The sequence below is a fragment of the Scyliorhinus canicula genome, chromosome 15, assembly GCF_902713615.1.
Source record: "Scyliorhinus canicula chromosome 15, sScyCan1.1, whole genome shotgun sequence".
Lineage (NCBI taxonomy): Eukaryota > Metazoa > Chordata > Chondrichthyes > Carcharhiniformes > Scyliorhinidae > Scyliorhinus > Scyliorhinus canicula.
The window spans coordinates 62,055,132-62,075,525 of NC_052160.1; the positions used below are offsets into that span (position 1 = coordinate 62,055,132).

At 45.7% G+C, this 20,394-nt stretch overlaps 1 protein-coding gene across 1 annotated transcript in view; it reads right to left on the reverse strand.

The window, feature by feature from the left end:
* chtf18 (CTF18, chromosome transmission fidelity factor 18 homolog (S. cerevisiae)) overlaps positions 1-20,394 on the reverse strand; it is a 137,537-nt gene that overhangs the window by 14,160 nt on the left and 102,983 nt on the right. The window contains exons 19-20 of the mRNA XM_038819546.1: positions 5,650-5,797; positions 817-933 (exon numbers count right to left, since the gene is read on the reverse strand). Of these exons, the coding sequence (XP_038675474.1) occupies positions 817-933; positions 5,650-5,797 (265 nt within the window). The remainder of the gene's footprint in view (positions 1-816; positions 934-5,649; positions 5,798-20,394) is intronic.

The window sequence follows — 20,394 nt, forward strand, 5'->3', positions numbered from 1 at the left end:
AGGCCTCAGTAAGGTAACATCTGAGACCTGCTCTGCTCAATGGCTAAATCTCACTCATTATGTTGATCAAGGATGCTACTCCCAATAGCTCCTCTGGTGACGACGTGCTGGGGCTAGGAAATAGAAAACGGAAGGCCGACTGATTAGGAGTTATTTAGGATTACTGAAGGGTTTGATGGGGTAGACTTCCTCCCGTGGGCAAGTCCAAAAGAAAAGGTTATTCAGAAGAAATCTTTGCACCGACAGAACATTTAGAAAGTGGAACTTCCCAGCTTTTGGAGTAGTTAAGGAGAATACGGTAGGTGCGTTTGCCACCAACGCTCATCGGGAGAAATTAAGATAGGCGACCAAAGGGCAGCACAGTAGCGCAGTGGTAGCACTACAGCCTCACGGTGCCGAGGTACCAGATTCGATCCCGGCTCTGGGTCATTGTCGGTGTGGAGTTAGCACATTCTCCCCGTGTTTGCGTGGGTTTCGCCCCCACAACCCAAAGATGTGCAGGGTAGATGGATTGGCCACACTAAATTACCCCTTAATTGGGAAAAATGAATTGGGTACTCTAAATTTATAAAAAAAAGACAGGCAACGAAAAACCTGGCCGAAGAGATAGATTTAGAAAGATGGAAAGGTTCGGGGTGGGCAGTCCAGAGCAATGAGACTGGACGCTGAAGACACAGCCATCAGAGTAATTAAAATTGGGGATGCACAACAGGCCAGAATTGAAGCAATGGAAATATTTTGAGGGGTTGTAGGTTATGATTTAATATTGGAGGGTGATGGTGGCATCTATTCTGAATTTCCATCGACCGTCCTTACCTTTTCTTTCACAGTCACAGATTTGAGAACATTTGAAAGCCTTTGTTCATGGTTTTTCACACATGGTTTTGAACTTTCCTTGCTTTCACTCGGTTTATTTTTGACTTCAACAGCTTCCTGAAAACAGAAAATGAAAATTTATTAAAAAAAAACATAGGATTAAGTAACATTTTCAGAATCTCACTCCCACCAAAGTCTATCCTATTTCTGTACCATCCAATATTGAGCAGGAATGAGAGGAGCGAATAACGGCATCAGGTGCATAACGGGGTGGGGGGGTGCTGAAGGTTCACCATCAAGCATCTTAAAACATCACAGTCTGCTCCACAGGCATTGGGAAAACTGGACACTGAGCCAAAGTTGTGACCATGAGAAAAATTCAAGAAAGTGGGTGTTACGGATGAGAGAGAAGTAGAGGGACAGAGGGATTCTGGTAGAGAGCTCTACAGTGAGGTCTCAGTGGCTGAGTTTGCGTTACTATATGGTTGGGGTAGGGGGAGAATGTTGGGAGCACAGGGAAACACGCACTGGAGACTGGAGCCAATGGATGGTTTGGCTGGCAGGATATCGCTAGGCTTGAGGAGGTTACAGAAATAGAGGCGGAAGAGGCCATGGAAGGATATCAAAAATAGATGAGAATTTTTAATTTGAGGCATTTAGGGAACATGCTAGGGTCTAAACAACAGGTCTGAACTGGAGTTTTGAAGAGAGTGCAGGATACGAAATTGCATGAGAGATGGGTGGAGGCTGGATGGTGCTTCGGAGGTGGAAGCCCGTGATCTGGGTACTGGAGAGATTAACAAGGCTGTGACTTTCTCCAGGTGCTTGGGCTCTAAAGAGTTCACAGGGTGACCATTAGCCCATGTTTAGAAGGAGACCACATTTTAGTATACAAGTGTTGAAGCTTGTGCTACAGGATCATTAAGGGGGTGACATCCATTTAAATTGCCCAGAGTTAATTAAAGAACCTGCACTGCTGTTTAATAGCTTCAACTGGCCGCCTCAAACAGCTACCAGCTGAACAGGAATAAACATGTTGCGGCTGAATATTTTGAGTGCTACATAAATCCATGTAGATTTCCGTGCCCATTTGCTACTAGAAATTTGAAGGGAGCTTCAGAGGCACATACTGGAACATTAGTCAATACTTCATCAACACTGCCAATATTTATTTCGAAAATTCAAAGGACGTCACCTAAAAAGCCGACTTCCTATTGGACACCCTGACAGAAGGCACCAGAGTGACAGAAGAAAGTTTGGTCATGAGCATCTTGCTGGCACGCCCATCTGGGTCTGGGTGAGGGATGGCAGGAGGACGTGAAGCCAGGCAGAGCAGCACTAGCTGCTGCAGGAGAGGGGCATGAAAGGGAGATTATTCCCAGCCCTGCACAATTCATGACATCCCGCATCATTTGAACCTCCTCCAACAGAGCTCCAGTATGGGAACCTGCACACTCTCTTAGCTGGTCCCAGAGCCACCTTGAAAAGTCTGCTGTTGTGTGTCACCCAGGGTACTGCCCTAGCTTTGCGAGGCCACATGTACAGCTCCATGCAAATTGCTTCTGATCAGAAATTGAGTACTAAATCTGCTCTAGCACCTCCAGTCAAGTTCAAATCACCAACAAGCTGGCCCAAAGCCCTCCCTCCCCCACCATTTCAGAACCCGGGTCCAGATCGAACAGGTGCTGAGTTGGCAACAGTCTGGTTCAGCCAGAGCCAATAGCCCAGGGAGTGGGAAGGAATCAACGGACAACTGGCAGTGTTTGTACTGGAGAGTTAGAAGTAAAAGCTTTGATCTTCCCAATGTTTAACTGGAATTGTTTAAGAACACTATGTACCCTGAGGTATATGTGTATACTTTATCATCATGACAACTGTTGGCTAATTAGCAGGACTTGTTTTTCCCATATCACACCAACAAGGATCCTTCAGGGAGTTACATTTCACCTCCTTTCATCTAACCCTCGAGTCCACGCCTTATGGCTTCAGGTACTAATCTCTACAAACCTCATTAATCAGACACAGCACATCCAGGGAGACACCTGCAATATGTCATTAAGAATTATGTGCTGCATAGAAGGTTGATCTTCAACTCGACAAATAAGTGAGAGCACATCAACACAATAAATGCAAATTTGAGTATTTTTTCCAAGTGCAATGAAAATAAAGCCTATGTGAGAAGGTACAAAGCATTATTTTATTTTAACCTTCAACTAATTTTGCTCTCTATTGCTGGGCCCAGCCAGTGGCAACTTTTGGATTCACCAAGCTCCTACTTCATTGCCCGTGTGTTTTCATTGCTTCTACCTTCTAAACTCCGTTCACACAACCACTTTGATCAGGTGGCAAGCAACGAAGAAGAATGGAGAGGTGATTTCATAGAAATTCTGAAGGACCTTAATAGAGTATAAAGAGTCCCCCCCCCCCCGCCACAGCCAGAGAATCTAGCACACAGGGAGCACCATCTCAGGAGAAGTGGCCGATCATTTAAGACCGTGATGAGGAGAAATGCCCTCACTTGGAGGTTGGGGAAATCTCTGGAATTCATAACCCAGAGGGTTGTGGTGCTTCAATATTAAATATATTCAAGATGTGGAGATGCCGGCGTTGGACTGGGGTGAGCAAGGTAAGAAGTCTTACAACACCAGGTTAAAGTCCAACAGGTTTGATTCAAACACGAGCTTTCGGAGTGCAGCTCCTTCCTCAGGTGAATGGCGAGGTGATTGTTCCAGAAACATTTATATAGACAAAGTCAGAGATGCTGGACAATGCTTGGAATGCAGGCATTTGCAGGTAATCAAATCATTACAGATCCAGGGAGAGGGATAATCACAGGTTAAAGAGGTGTGAATTGTCTCAAGCCAGAACAGTTGGTAGGATGGTCCAGGCCAGATGGTTTTGGGGGGGGGGGGGGGGGGGGGGGGGGGGGTGGATGTAATGCGACATGAATCCAAGATCCCTGTTGAGGCCGCACTCATGCATGCGGAACTTAGCTATAAGTTTTTGCTTGGCAATTCTGCGTTGTCGCGTGTCCTGAAGACCGCCTTGGAGAACGCTTACGGAGATCAGAGGCTGAATGCCCTTGACTGCTGAAGTGTTCCCCGACTGGAAGGGAACATTCCATAATAAAATAAAATATATTCAATAGCTGAGGTAGATTTTTGCCCTTTCAGGGAATTAAGGGATATGGGGAGCGAGTGGGAGTTAAGGTAGGTCAGCCGTGATGCAGGCTCAAGGGTCCGTGTACCCTCGCTCTTATTTCTTATGAGAAGATAATAGAAACTTCCATAATTTTCCCCAAGTTTCCACAGAGTTATAAAGCAAACACTTTGGCCAAGACATTCTAGTATCTGTACTACTTTTTATATTAGAAATAATTGATAACGCATTGTCTTTTTTGGATCTATTCAGGGGGTCATTAGGAGTGTTGTTAATTCATCTTTCATGTTCAACGTTAACGGAGGCCCCAATTCACGCAGGATGTTTTAGCAATTGGTTCACGTGTAATGCACATGTAAATCCAGCCCATTCCTGCATATAAGGCGACATTGATCACTAACTCTGAACAAGGTTACAGCTTGGGGAAACACCCTTTTATGTCCTCTTTATTTTATGTGTTTAAAAAAGTTCTATGGTCATTGTTACAATAATAATAACCGTTTATTGTCACAAGTATGAAGTTACTGTGAATAGCCCCTGGTCGCCACATTCCGTTGCCTGTTCGGGTAAGCCGGTACTGAACCCGCGGTGCTGGATTTGTTCTGCATTACAAACCAGCTGATTAGCCCACTGAGCTAAACCAGTCCAAATATGTGCCGCGTGTTCTCACAGTCACATTCCTGCTGTCACCTACCTGGATTATGACTGGGTCTGACTTCAGCTATGTTTTCAAAATAGTGAAGCCAATTCATTATATTATAACTATGGAATTTCACAGCACTATACAATTGGGACTTTTTATAAAACCAAGAATATGAAATGGCGACAATTGATGAAGCAAAGGATGTTTGTATTGTAAGAAAACAATTAAATGACAATTTCAAGACCCTGATTATCGGGGCTACTTAAAACTGGCCAATTATCTGGGCGGCACGGTGGCGCAGTGGTTAGCATTGCTGGCTACGGCACCGAGGACCTGGGTTCGATCCCAGCCCTGGGTCACTGTCCATGTGCAGTTTGCACATTCTCCCCGTGTCTGCGTGGGTTTCACCCCCACAACCCAAAAGATGTGCAGGATAGGTGGATTGACCACGCTAAATTGCCCCTTAATTGGAAAAAAATAATTGGGTACACTAAATAATTGGGTACACTAAATTTAAAAACTGGCGGCTTGGTACTCCCTGATGTCCAAGATCGAGATAAATCCCTTGCAACTCAGAAAATAACATAGGCAGAAATAATAAAAACAGCCTATAAGGCAACATTGATCACTAACCCTGAACAAGGTTACAGCTCAGGGAAACACCCTCTTATGTCCTCTTTACTTTCGGTGTTTAAAAAAGTTCTATGGTCATTGTTACAACAATAACCGTTTTATTGTCACAAGTATGAAGTTACTGTGAAAAGCCCCTGGTCGCCACAGTCCGTTGCCTGTTCGGGTAAGCCGCTACTGAACCCGTGCTGCTGGATTTGTTCTGCATTACAAATCAGCTGTCTAGCCCACTGAGCTAAACCAGCCCAAATATGTGTCACGTGTTCTCACAGTTTAACACCAATAGTGCAAATTATACACATTCCAAGTAGACCTGATCTGCAACATTTCCCTCTTTGTTTCAAATTCTCACTCGGGTCCCTCATTCCACATGCTGACAGCCATCACTCAGTGCCTTTAACCTTTGTTTCCGTGTTGCGAGCATTTAGCAAGGCTTCCACGCGTCTCATCTTCTCCAGCTCAATCTCACGAGAGATAAGCTGCTTGGCCTGGTAGGTCATTGGCTTCCGAGCAGGCAGGTCTGGAAATCGACAAACATCTTCCATGTTCCTGTGATCGGAGAATGCAAAGCGAGACAGAACCAAGTTAACGCCGCGGTTAATACAGACAATTAAATCCTATCGGGCAACATGTTATTCAGCACATCGCAGACCATTCTGTGCACCAGGTCATTACGGTACGATTATTTGGTTTCTCCTAGCTTACTTTGAGCATCCTAAATTTCCTTCACCATTGACGACCGTGCCTTCAGCTGAAAAAGCCCTAAACATCTAGAATCTCTTCCTTGAATCTCTCCACCCACCCTCTTTGTTTTTAAATTTTTTTTAGAATGCCCAATTATTTTTTTTTCCAATTGAGGGGCAATTGAGCATGGCCAATCCACCAAACATGCACATCTTTGGGTTGTGGGGGTGAAGCCCACGCAGACATGGAGAGAACATGCAAACTGCACATGGACAGTGATCCAGGGCTGGAATTCGAACCCAGGTCCTCAGTGCTGCAGTCTCAGTTATAACCACTGCGCCGCATGCCGTCCCACCTCCCCTCCCCCCTTTGGTTCTTTAGGAAACTCCATAAAACCTACCTCTTTGGCCAAGTTTTTGATCTGTCCTAATACTGTATCTCATCATCGAATCATAGTGCAGAAGGAGGCCATTTGGCCCATCGAGTCTGCACTGACCCGCTAAAAGAGTACCCTACCCAGCCCCACTCCCTTGCTCTATTCCCATAACCCCACCTAACCTACACATCCATGGACATTGAGGGGAATGTAGCCTAGCCAATCCACCTAACCTGTACATCTTTGGACTAAGGGAAGAAACAGGAGCACCCGGAGGAAACCCACGCAGACACGGGGAGAAAGGGCAAATTCCAGTCACCCAAGGCCGGAATTGAACCCGGTACTTTGAGGCAGCAGTGCTAACCATTGTGCCATTTTTTTTTCTCAGTGGGGAATGGGAAAAACGGGGAATGCGTGGCAGAGGCAGCACATACCCCCGTTTTCTGCAATGAGTAGCTCCGCTCGTCGGAACTCCCAATAATAATAATGTTATTGTTGCAAGTAGACTTACATTAACACCGCAATGAAGTTACTGTGAAAATCCCCTAGTCGCCACACTCTGGCACCTGTTCTGGTACACAGAAGGAGAATTCAGAATGTCCAATTCACCTAACAAGGATGTCTTTTGGGACATGTGGGAGGAAACCGGAGCACCCGGCGGAAACCCACGCAGACATGGGAGAAGTGCAGACTCCGCATGGACAAGTGACCCAAGCTTGAATCGAACCTGAGATCCTCCTCAGTGTAGCAAGAAATCGAAACGCCATTTAAAAATGGCAGCCCGATCTCTGGAGCCACCCCTCTGCACAACAGTACTTCTCCCAACACCCTCGCAGGGCACCCGCAGACCGATCACTGCCGCATCAAAAAGGTTGTGTGGCATAATGTCAATTTTGCTTGATTGCTCCCACGGGAAGAGCATTAGAATGTTTTACAGGGGGCAGCACGGTGGTTAGCATTGCTGCATCACGGCGCCGAGGACCCGGGTTCGATCCGGCTCTCTGTCCGTGTGGAGTTGCACATTCTCCCCGTGTCTGCGTGGGTCTCACCCCCACTACCCAAAAGATGAGCAGGGTAGGTGAATTGGCCACGCTACATTGTCCCTTAATTGGGACAAAGATTTGGGTACTCTAAATTTTTATATATAAATTGAAAACATGTTTTACAAAGCAAAAGGTGCCATATTAATGCAAGTTGTTGCTCTGCTAACGAAAGTGAGCATAACAATGGGTCAATTGAATACAATGGCAAAAAGCAACCTCGCATGGTTACTGGGAATATTAAATGTCAGCCAATTAATATCTTTGAATGACCTGCAGTTAGCAGTTATTCACTGGGTTAAAACTTATGATATGAGCTTCCTGAGACCTGGTCACGGGACCTTGAATATAATGGGCATCTCATGATTAACATCACTGTCTGGAATATTCCGATGTTTATGGATGGAAAATAATGGGCAAAATCCCTCAAGATTTTCTGATCGGGGTAACCTGTGAATGTAGGTCCAGTGGTTGGGCTAGTCAGGGAGAGGGGAATCATGGAAAGTTACAGTCAACGTTTCTTAAAGGTGGCTTTGCATTGTTTACCAAAAATTTGCATTATCCCCCAATCTGTGGATCCACAGCATAGCAATACTACACTTCTGCAAGTTAAAACAATTTAATTTAACCCCTCAAGGGCAGCATTTCAACTGCTCAGAGATCATCTTGACTTTATTCAGAAAATTTCACGAAAGCTTTCTTTCACAAATCTAGGTCTATAAAGTTAGGTCCCAAGTTAATGCATGAATCGTGCTTTTGCAGCCTCAGTATGTTCCAAAGCACTTTACAACCAACTGAGTCGTTCTGAAGTGTCGTCACTGTTGTCGTGCAGGAAACATGGCAGACTATTTGTGCCCAGCAACTCTCTCAAACTGCAATGCGATGATGATCAGATAATGCGCTTTAGTATTGTTAGTTGAAGTAAAAATATTAGTCAAAACACCACATATCAGTTCCCCATCCATCAAAATAGCACCATGGGGTCTTTTACATTAACCTGACAGGCATGTGGGCTTCATTTAGCACCTCACCCAAGATGGGCCATGCTTACAATGTATAAAGTTGAAAGCAGAAAGTTGCACTGGTCACAGGTATAGCCAAGTAGAAATTATATGGTCTGCTCAGCTAGCCTTTTTTTTTGTCCCTCTGCCTGTTCACATGACTGACTACATGACTCTGGGCTCCTCGAGCACTTCCGCTCAATTTATGGAGATAACAGTACCACTAAATTTATCATTATCACAGTGCTGTTTCTGGGAGTTTGGACATATTGACTGTTCTGTTTCCTACATCAAAGCAGTAAATCAATGGGTTACTTTTGAATTCAAGTCAAAGGGTTTTGGGATGTCCTACGGTTGTGAAAGGCACTATACAAATGCAAGCCTTTCTTATTTTTAATGAAAACCATCTAAAAAGGATTAGATTTTTAAATAGTGGTCTCTATCAATATGGGCACAGCACCATCTTCAAACCAATGATATGTTCACTCTCATCTGATAAGAGACACAGGACAAAATACTGGGATATTGTATCTATGTCTGTTTACCTGCGTGATCACAGTTTAATGCAGAAGAATCACCAGGCCCAACTCTTAAAATTGTGATCTACAACAATCAAAAACCTGAGTTTGTTTTTTGCCATTCCCATGCCCAAGTGCAGAGATGCAAATTGTGACACCCATGTGTACAGAAGATCAACAGGTATGGTCTGACGGAGGTATGTAAAATGATTAAAGAATGCAGCAGAGGAAGGAGAGCAACTATTCCCTCTGGCTTTGGGACTCACAAATGAGGAGACATACGGTAATTAAAAAAAAGGACCCAGGCCTTTTAAGAGGGATGTCAGGGAGCATTTCTTTGCACACAGGATAGTGGAAAATATGGAACTCACCCACTTCCAAAATGCCACGGAGACTGGGCACCAACTGAAAATTGCTGAATGGAGATGGGCAGCCTTTTTAATAATATCAGGCAAGAGTATTAATAGTTATGGAATCAAGTGCATGGATTTGGGTCGCAAATCAACCATGATTTAATTGAATGGTGAAACAGGTTAGATAGGCTGAACGGCTTACTCTCGTCCCCATGTTCCTTCTGTCCAGCTGCTGGCGGAGATCGCAGATTCCCAATCCTAGATAGAGTTCACCCTCAAAAGCGTTCACACAAACCTCTCACCGTCTGACACAGCATCCACATATAGATTTCTTGTTAATGTAAAATGCATTACAAAGTGCAAAGACATCTCGAGCAGGCTTTTTGTATGACATCCAAAGAAAGCATTATGGAAACAGCTGATTACATTTGTCTCAGTGCGTGTGCAGTTACTTGTGATCATTACGTTACAAAATATCCATATACAAAACGCACAGTACAACCACCTTCGTACCCTTTTCTTAAAACAAACCCTCCCCGTCCACCTGAAACCTCACTTGCTCGGTTTTATGGCTAAAATACAATAACAGAAAAAATTGAGCAACATGACTCCCGGCTGTCACACCCCCCTCCCCCACCCACTGACGTCTAGCAGTCCTTAAAAGGAGATGAACAATTCCACCTCGAGTGAAACACCGCCTATGAACCCCTAATGGCAAACTTTATTTTCTCTCAGTGCAGTAATTTGGCCAGGCCACTCACCCACCCCGCTGGTCTTGGCAGCTCTGGATCCCACCACCCTAACAGGATCCTCTTCTGGATTATCAAAGAGACAAAGGCCATGATGTCAGCCTCTCTCCCCTCCTGCACTCCCGGATTCTCCGAAACCCCAAATATCGCCACCCACGGGCTCGCAGCCACCTTTACCCCTAAAATCTTTGACATGGTCCCCACAAAATGTTGACTCCCAAAACTCCACCAATTTTGGGAAAGATCAAAACATGCGAGTGTGGTTTGCTGACCCTCCTTGAACATCGGCCACATCTATCCTCCACCTCCGTGAAAAATCAACTCATACATGACTTTGTCATGTGCACCCTATGCACCACTGTAAACTGAATTAAACGCAATCGTGCACACGAGGAGGTTGAATTTGTCTTCCGTAGGGCCTCACTCCAAGCCGTTCCCCCCCCCCCCCTTCAAATCCACTACCCAGCTCCATCTTCCACTTCCTCTTTATCTCAAAAGAACAAAGATTAGTACAACACAGGAATAGGCCCATCGGCGCTCCAAGCCTGCGCCAATCATGATGCCTGTCTAAACTAAAACCTTCTGCACTTCTGGGGTCCATATTCCTCCATTTCCATCATATTCATGTATTTGTCAAGATGCCTCTTAATCACCACTATTGTATCTGCTTCCACCACCTCCCCGGCAGCGCGGTCCAGGCAATCAGCCTGTGTAAAAAAACTTGCCGCGCACATCTCCTCTAAACATTCCCCCTTACACCTTAAACCCATGTACCAGGTAATTGACTTTTCCTTGTTTTTCAAAAATAAATTTAGAGTACCCTATTCATTTTTTTCAATTAAGGAGCAATTTAGCGTGGCCAAATACCTAGCCTGCACATCTTTGGGTTGTGGGGGCGAAACCCACACAAACACGTGGAGAATGCTCAAACTCCACAGGGACAGTGACCCAAAGCCGGGATTGAGCCTGGGACCTCAGCGCCGTGAGGCAACAATGTAATTGACTTTTCCACACCGGGAAAACGTGACTGACCAACCCCACTCCGTCCATGTCCCTCAATTTTGCAAACCATTTATCAGGTTGCCCCTCAACCTCTGTTTATCCAACCTCTCCTCATAACTAATACCCATGAGACCAGGAAACATCCTGACAAACCTCTTCTGTACCCTCTTCTACGGATCCACATCCTTCTGATAGTAGGGCAACCAGAATTGTATGCAATATTTCAAATGGGGCCTAACCAAGGTTCTGTACAGCTGCAGCATGACTTGCCAATTTTTATACTCAGTGTCCCGAACAATGAAGGCAAGCATGCCGTATGCCTTCTTGACTGCTTTATCCCCCAACGTTGTCACTTTCAGTGATCTGTGGACCTGTACACCCAGAGCCCTCTGCCTGTGAAAACTCCCAAGGGTTCTATTCACTGTATAATTCCCTCCTGCATTAAACCGCCAATGAGGCCCTCTCTCTTTCCATTAACTGCCCATAAATATCGGAGACCTAGCCCTCCCTATCTTGTCCTCAGACACAATCTTTTCAAGCAACGAAGGGGGCGGCAACCGCAGAAACATAACCTGCTCCTTTCTCAAAAAAATCCCTGATCTACAAGTACTGAAACCCATTCCTCTTCAGCAATTTAAACTTCTCAGCCAGCTGTCCCAACTCTGCAAACTTGCCGTCCACGAACAAATCCCTAAACCTCTCTATCTCCTCCCGCTCCCATGCCCTGTACCGCTTCCCATACCCTGTACGTTGAATCTTTCCCTGCTGGTTGAATCTATGATTACCACAGATCAGCACCCACAGCGACATTCCCTCGGTCTTAAAACATTGCCTGAACTGATTCCATACATTTAATGACGCAACCATCACAGGACATGTAGAATATTTTGCCGGTGAGAACGGAAGAGGTGCTGCATCACTAGTGCCCTCAAACATGTCCCCTTGCAAAGCCTCCTCCATCTGCCCCCACACCAACCCTTCCTCCATGACCCACTTTCAAACCGTCTCCACGTTCACCGCCCAATAATAATTCAGCAAAATCGGCAATGCCAAGCCGTCCGTCCCTCTTCAAGAATACCCTCTTAATTAGAGGTACCTTACCCCTTTAAAAATAAAAAAATAAAAATATTTTCAGGATGTTGGCGTTGCTGGTTAGACTAGCATTTACTCTCCATCCCTAGTTGCCCTTCTTGAACTGCTCCAGTCCTTCAGGCTTACACTGATTAACTGATCAACTCTTTCAAAGAGCAGCACAAGGGATCTTGTGTGTTGCATGATTCTTTTGAGTGAGGTGTTGTAGAACAGTTGATAGTACCATAGTACCATAAAGTCTCTTGTCAGGACAGAAAGGGAAAATTGGAAGATGAATGCGGGGGAAGTATTAAAAGCCAACAAAAGATTATCAAGAATATAATAGATAGGGAGATGATAAACTATGACGGTAAACTAGCAAGTAATAAAAAAACAAGTGAACATAAGTCCCAGAGAATGAGACTGGGGGAACCAGGAAATGGCAGAGGAGTTAGAAAAATACGTTGCAGTAGTCTTCACGGTGTCAGACACAAATAACACTGCAAAAATATTAAATAATCAAGAGGTGGAGGGGGGCAGGAAATAAATACAGGAATGATCACTAGGGAAAGAGTACCGGGGATTAATGGGGCTTAAGGCCGATAAGCCCCATGGACCTGATGGGTGGCATCCCAGGATATTAAAGGAAGTAGCTACAGCGATATTCACTGGTAGTAATCTTCCGAGATTCGTGGAAAGTCTCATTAGATTGGGAGATGGGAGGTAGAAAATGTTACTTCTCATTCAAAAAAGGCGGGAGACAGAAAGCAGAAGACTACAACTTAACATCTGTCGTAGGGAAAATATTAGAAGATATTATTAATTTTTAGAGTACCCAATTATTTTTTTTCCAATTAAGGGGCAATTTCGCATGGCCAAGCCACCTAACCTGCACATCTTTGGGTTGTGGGGGTGAAACCCATGGAGCCATGGGGAGAATGTGCAAATTCCACACGGACAGTGACCCAGGGCCGGGATTTGAACCGGGTCCTCAGCACCGTAGTTCCAGTGCTAACCACTGCGCCCTATAAGATATTATGAAATAAGTTACAGCTATGCACTTAGATAAGTTCACGGTAATCAGCTAATCATAGTTTTGTTAAAGGGAAATTATGTTTGGCCACTTTTTGGAGTTCTTTGAGGAAATAACGTGATGTGGATAAAGGGGAACTAGTGGATGTACTGTATTTGGATTTCCAGAAAGCATTTGATAAAGTGCCACATCTAAGGTTATTGTAGAAGATAAAATGATTGGCTAGTTAACAAGTAGAGAATAGGCAAAAATAGGTATTTTTCAGGTTGACAAGACGCAATAAATAGTGTGCCACAGGAATCAGTGGCCCTCAACTATTTACAATTCATATAAATGATGTAGATAATAATAATCTATATTGTCACAAGTAGACTTACATTAACACTGCATTGAAGTTACTGTGAAATGATGGGACGGTTGCTGAAATTGTGGATGACACAAAGATAGGGAGGAAATTAAGTTGTGAAGAAGACAAAAGGAGGCTACAAAAAGATATAGATAGGTAAAGAGAGTGGGAAAAGATCTGCAAATGTAGGAAAAAGTGAAATTGTCCATTTTGGCAAGAACAAAAAAAGAACCTTATTCTCGAAATGTTGAGAGATTGCAGAGCTTTGCAGTGCAGAGGGATCTGGGTGTCTTGAGTGCATGAATCACAAAATGCAAATATGTAGCAACAGCAAGTAATTAGGAAAGCTAATAGAATGTTATCACTTATTGTGAGGGGAATTTAATGCAAAAATAGGGAAGTTATGCTTTAGTTACGAGACCACACGTGGGAGTACTGTGCATAGTACTGGCCACCTTATTTTAAGGAAGGATGTAAATGTGTTGGAAGCAGTTCAGAGAAGCTTTATCAGACTAACACTTGAGTAGGGTTGTCTTATGAGGAAAGGATAGACATGCTAGGTTTGCATCTCACGGCGCCGAGGTCCCAGGTTCGATCCTAGCTCTGGGTCACTGCCCATGTTTGCATGGATTTTGCTCCCACAACCCAAAGATGTGCAGGGTAGATGGATTGGTCTCGTCAAATTGCCCCTTAATTGGAAAAAATTAATTGGGTACTCTAAAAAAGCTACGTTTGTATCTGCTGGATTTTAGAAGAGTAAGAGATGCCTTGACGGAAGCTTTTAAGATCCTAAGGGATCTTAGGTGGATGTGAAAAAAATGTTTCCTCATGTGGGAAAATCTAGAACTAGGGGGTCACTATTTAAAAATAAGGGGTCGCCCATTTAAAACAGGAGATGAGGTGAAAGTTTTTCTCATATTGAGTGTCTTTGGAACTTTTTTCCTGAAAAGATGGTGGAAGCAGAATCTGAGGGCTCAATCGAACGACCTTGTCGTGCCTGATTCTGATGCGACAAAGCCATTAAATTTTGCATGAGGCATCTCGATCTGGATCTAACCCTTGCTGGGCGGGATGCAGATTTATATATTTAAGTGAGCGGTGAGGCTCACTTAACTATGTCTGCAATCGATGCCCCCGAGGATTGGGAAACCTCGCTATGACACCATTTAGCACGAGTCCACACAAAAATGCACCAGGCACAACGGCACTTGGAGAGTCTCCTGGGCCATCAGAGGCTGCCAGGTGGTCAGAATCTGGGAAGGGTGATATCCTGGCACTCCTGCTGCCACCACTAGGATGACCATGTGGCACTGCCAGGGGCACTTCCATGGTGCCAGTGCCAAAGTTGTCCATGCCCGGGGGGGTGCCCTGCCCTTACGAGGTGGGGTGAGGGCTCAACCCAACCAGCAGGTTGGGGCATTGGGAGGGTCTGGAGGCCAGTCCGGAGGGGGGGGGGTTGAGAGATTGGGGCAGCATTTAAAAATGGCGCCCCAATCTCTTCCTGCATTGACAAGCTGCGTTGTTAAGTGTAAGAAGTGGGGTGAGTGCGGCCTCAGCAGGGTATTCCTCACCAAGGCCCAAACAAAAAGAGTCTCATTTAATAGTGGGATCGTTCTCGGCGCTGTAGGCGGTGAGAAACACCCTGCGAGTCACGGCCAAAAAGGACTCTAAAACGCGCCCCCAGTATTTTTAAGGTAGAGGTGGATAGATTTTTGGTAAGCAAGGTTATCAGGGGAAGGCAGGATGCAGATTTGAGGTTGCTATCAGATCAGCCATGATCTTATGAAATAACGGAACAGGCATGAGGGGCTGAATGGCCTCCTCCTTGTTCTATGTTAACAAAACTTTGAAAACCATGGACAGATTATTGGACTGGAATAATTTAAAAATAGGCTGCCTCCGGGAAGCAAGTTCGACCTGAAAGACAAGATTTCTAAGGCAAGGGAGACTCGGGGATGACAGATGGCTAAGAGTCGTCTCACAGACATATTAGTAAATGGACCTTTGTTTGGAATTCAGAGAGAAACTGGAGAGATGAGAAATCTGATTATAGGAGGAAAATGGCTTGGGGGGAGAACCCAGCAGGAAGAGGGAGAGGCCGGAAGATAAGTTTGATTCAAAAGGACTGATATGCTATCTTTGTCGTAGAAAAAGGAAATGTGAAGGCTTAATGTTGACAATTAAAAAGCAAAATTGTAACACACATCGAATCCATGGAATTGCTACAGCACAGGAAGCCCTTTGGCCTATCGAGTCTGCACCATGTAACCCTGCACATTGTTTATTGCCAATTCACCTAACCTGCACACCTTTGGACTGTGGAAGGAAACCAGAGCACCCAGAGGGAACTCAGACAAACTCCACACAGACAGTCGCCCAATTGACAGTCAGAATTGAACACAGGTCTGGCGCTGTGAAGCAGCAGTGCGTAACCACTGGTGGATATTGATGGAAATGTTTTTCCTTTATACTAAGTTAATTTAGTAATTACTGCTCCTGCAATAATCCTAACTTGCCAATTGAAAGTATGGATTTCTTGTGAGGAAATGACTTGGCTGGGGATAAGGATACCTCCACTGGTTTAGGGAACGCAGGCTAAGGCTGGTGAAATTGAAGTTGTGCAGAAAAAACGGAGTGGCTTAAAAGAATCATTAAATTTCTGTCGATCAGCTGCTAGAATTACTGTTTCAACCAAACATGCGGGGTGGCACAGTGGTTCGCACGGCTGCTGCACAGTGCCACAGAACCAGGTTCAATTCTGGCCTTGGGTGACTGTGTGGAATTTGCACACTCTCTCAGTGTCTGCGTGGGCTTCCTCCGGGTGCTCCGGTTTCCTCCCAGTCCAAAGATGTGCAGGTTAGGTAGATTAGCGGTGTTAAATCGCCCCTCAGTGTCCAGGGATGTGTAGGTTTATGTAAGAGGTTATTGGGATAGGGCAAGGAAGTGGGCTTGGCTGGAGTGCTCTTTCAGAGGATCGTGTAGACCCGATGGGCCAAATGGCCTTCTTCTGCACTGTAGGGATTCTATGATTCAAAGAGCCAGAATCTCTGCGTCTTCATTTACAAAGGACACTGGTGCATTGGGCACAGAAGTTAATAGCAGTTGAAGACATGTTAAAGCCGTCTAAATTAAAAATAAGGAAAAGCATGAGTAAGGTGCAGCAAAGCAGATAGCAATATTACCCAAAGTTCACAAGGAAATAAAAGGAATGAAATGCTTTGTGGAAGAATGAAACATCTGGATACAGTATCAACAGAGAGGAAGGAGACATGCTCTTGAATGCATATGAAAACTTTAAAACAAAGAGGCAGCCACTATTGCCAGAACAGAATTTTAAAAAGCTCGAACTCAATAGGGAGGAAGAAAAAGGAAAAAGAAAGCAAGTAAAGTTCTGAACATAGAAAGAAACATCAAGCTTTCTTTGACGACATCAAAATAACAACAAAGAGGATTTTACTTGACAGAAAATGAACTACTTGCACTAAAGGAGGCAATGTTAAACTTGCATGTCCTGGAAAAGAAAACCGAAGGGTTAGATCATGAAAAAGATCTTTAAAAGTTAAAATGATTCTGAATTTAAACAGGATGAGGTGAATCAAGTTGTCATTCACAATAACTCAAATGTTTGGTTGGTTGAAACTCTTTTCAAAGACCTAACATTAACAAACATGCAGACATGGAAAAAAATGGAGTTTAAAACTGAAGAGAGTGGTTCAGAGTGTTTTAAAATGAAAATTCCGATGACAATTTAATGTCTGGCTTTAAAGGCGAACAAATGAAATGGTTGAATCAAAAGGATGAAACAATATAACAGGGATTTCTTCTTGGGCTCCAATTCAGTCAACAGCACCCAGAAGCTAGATGGGTTGCTGGCAATGAGCATGGTTTTTTTTTGGCAAAGTTAACCAGGCAAAACAAATCGTCAAACCCTTGGTCCATCACAAAACCAATCTCAGGGTCCAGATTCTGCCCAATCTGATACAGATTTTAGAAAAGCAACATGAAAAGTACAAAAACCAATGTACATTCCGTTAACCAAGGGCATAGAAAAGCTGTAAATAATATGCAGAATGAAAAATATTTTTTCCAGAGATTGATAAAATGTGAATCATCCAAAAGGTAAAATGAACTCTTGCTAGCAAGATATTTGGAGCTGTAAGAACTCATGCAAGTTGAACTTCAAACCCAATTGTCGCATTTGGTCGATTTTGGTATAGGTCAAGTCTTATGATGGAGCTAATACAAAGTATGAATTGTGATGAAAGAGGGAAAGCATGTTACCTGTGCTTGTGTTATATATGTTAGTTATACAAATATTTACAATATTGCAATTTGTTGTGGTTGGATAGTTACGTAAAAAATAATCGCTAGTGATTCATTTTCGACCTCGCATGGCATGGAGCAGTGAACCTTTGCTGGAGAGCTGGGGGTGACTCTGGGACTGTTTTAATGAAGCGTGGACTAGTGTAACTTCTGATCTTCAAGTCACCTGTTAATTAATGTTTGATCTATGCTCATATATTAGTTGTTTACTTACAGAAAAAGTCTCAAAGTGTTGCCTCATGTTGCACATCTACTTTTTTTCCCCTCTTAAAATCTTAAAATCAAAATTGCAGCTCGGTTATGGACTTCAGGCAGTCTGCACTTCCAGACTTCTGTTAGTGGCCGCTATCTGTTCACTCAGAGCACTGCCAGAGTCCACTGCCTTTGGACAACTATTTTTTCCACAATTATGGGGCAATTTAGCGTGTCCAATCCACCTACGCTGCACATCTTTGGGTTGTGAGGGTGAGACCCTGCAGGCATGGGGAGAATGTGCAAAGTCCACACGGACAGTGACTTGGGGCTGGGATCGAACCAGAGTCCTCATTGCCGTGAGGTACCAGTGCCAACCACTGCACCGCCATGCGTCCCACCTTCGGATAATTTGTGCTTCCTTATGACCAAAGTATTTAGCATTAGTTTGGTTCCGTTATTTAATAGTTCACGTACGTCGGACTTCCGGTTGCGGCTATGCGGAGCTAAGCCGCACGTTCGGCAGCTCCCGCTATTTAGGGACTTTTGGGCCGTTTCGAGGGCCCCAAACGGCGCTGTTTTTACGCATCCTGGTGGGGGAAGGTGCCTGGAAGAACTTGCCCCACACTATATGGTGCTCACCCGGAGTGGGACGAAGAAAAAGGCTGCAGCAACTCCCCCAAAAAAACGGGGGAAGGAAAACAAAATGGCGGCCGGCGTAACAGCCGAGGACTGGTGGAAGTGGGCGCAGGAGCAACAGGCCTCGCTCCTACGTTGTTTTGCTCAGCTGAAGGCTGAGCTGCTGGACTCCATGAATGCAACTACGAACAAGCTGCTTGGGACCCAGGCGGCCCAGGAGGAGTCTATTCGGGAGTTGCAACAGCAGGAGGCCGTTGAAAGGGAGGAGGAGGCCGTGGTCCTCGTGGGGAAAGTGGAGTTGCACGAGGCACTACATAAAAAGTGACAGGACCGCTTGGAGGAGCTGGACGTTCGCACGAGGCGAAAGAATCTGAGGATCCTGGGCCTGGCGGAGGGGCCGGATCTCCTGGCGTATGTGACCATGATGCTGAGCTCGTTGATGGGAGCGGGGTCCTTCCATTTGCCCCTGGAGCTTGAGGGAGCTCACAGAGAGTGATGGCCCGGAGGACCAAGGCAGGTGAGCCCCCGAGGGCGGTGCTTCATGCCAAGCAGGTCAGGTTTGGAATGCTGCAGCCTGCGCGCCTGTGGGTGACATACAAGGACCGGCACCATTACTTCGAGTCCCCGGAGGAGGTGTGGGCCTTTGTACAGGCGAAGAAGCTGGACTCGAACTAGGGCCTGGGGACATACTTTGGCCGTCGTTGTTTCCGCTGTGGCTGTTTTGTTTCAACTGTTTTACTTCGACATGTGTTATGTATGCTGGTTTTCTGTTTGCTCGGTTTACGGGTGGGTTTGTTTGTTGGGCATGGTTGTGGGTTAGGTGGGAAGTGTTGGGGTTTGTGTTTTATATGTTCTCTTCTGTACGGGGCTGGGGATTGAGGTGAAAATGGATTTTGGTGAACTGCGTCAGAAGGGTGGGGTGTGGCAGTGTGAAAGCGCGGGCTTTCCTCCGGTTTCCCGCGCTGCGGGGCAGGGGGGTTGGAGCTTGCGGTGGGGGCGGGGCCTCTACGGATCTTCTTTCCCGCGCTGCAGCAATGCCAAGGAGGTGTGGCAAGAGGGGGATGACCCCATGCCGGGAGGGGATAGGTTTTGGCGGGGGCTGCCGGGGTCAGCAGAAGTCAGCTGACTCACGGAAGTACCATGGAGGGTGCGTCGCGGAAGGGTCCTAGCCTGTGGGGGGGGGGGGGGGGGAGAGGAGAATACCGGGTTTGCTGCTGGAATGACTAGGAAGGAACCGATGGGGGCCAGGGGGGGGGAAAGAGGAGGCGTTATCGCCATGGGGATTGGGTCGAGCGGGGTGTGCTGGCCTGGGGCGAACATCTGCCAAGCTATGGCTAGTCGGCGGGAGAGGGGGGCGGGTTGCCCTCTGATCCGGCTGATTACCTGGAACGTGAGGGGGCTGAACGGGCCGGTTAAGAGAACCAGGGTGTTTTCTCATCTAAGGGGGTTGAAGGCAGATGTGGCAATGCTCCAGGAGACCCACCTGAAGGTGGCGGACCAGGTTCGTCTGAGGAAGGGGTGGGTGGGACAGGTTTATCATTCAGGATTGGACGCGAAGAACCGGGGGGTGGCGATTCTGGTGGGGAAGAGGGTGGCGTTTGAGGCGGCTGAGGTGGTGTCGGACAAGGAGGGCAGATATATTATGGTGAAGGGTAGGCTGCAGGGAGAGAAGGTAGTGCTGGTGAACGTATATGCCCCGAATTGGGATGATGCTGGCTTCATGAGGCGATTGTTGGGCCGCATCCCAGACCTGGAGGCAGGGGGCCTGATCATGGGGGGAGATTTTAACACCGTGCTGGATCCCACACTGGACCGGTCC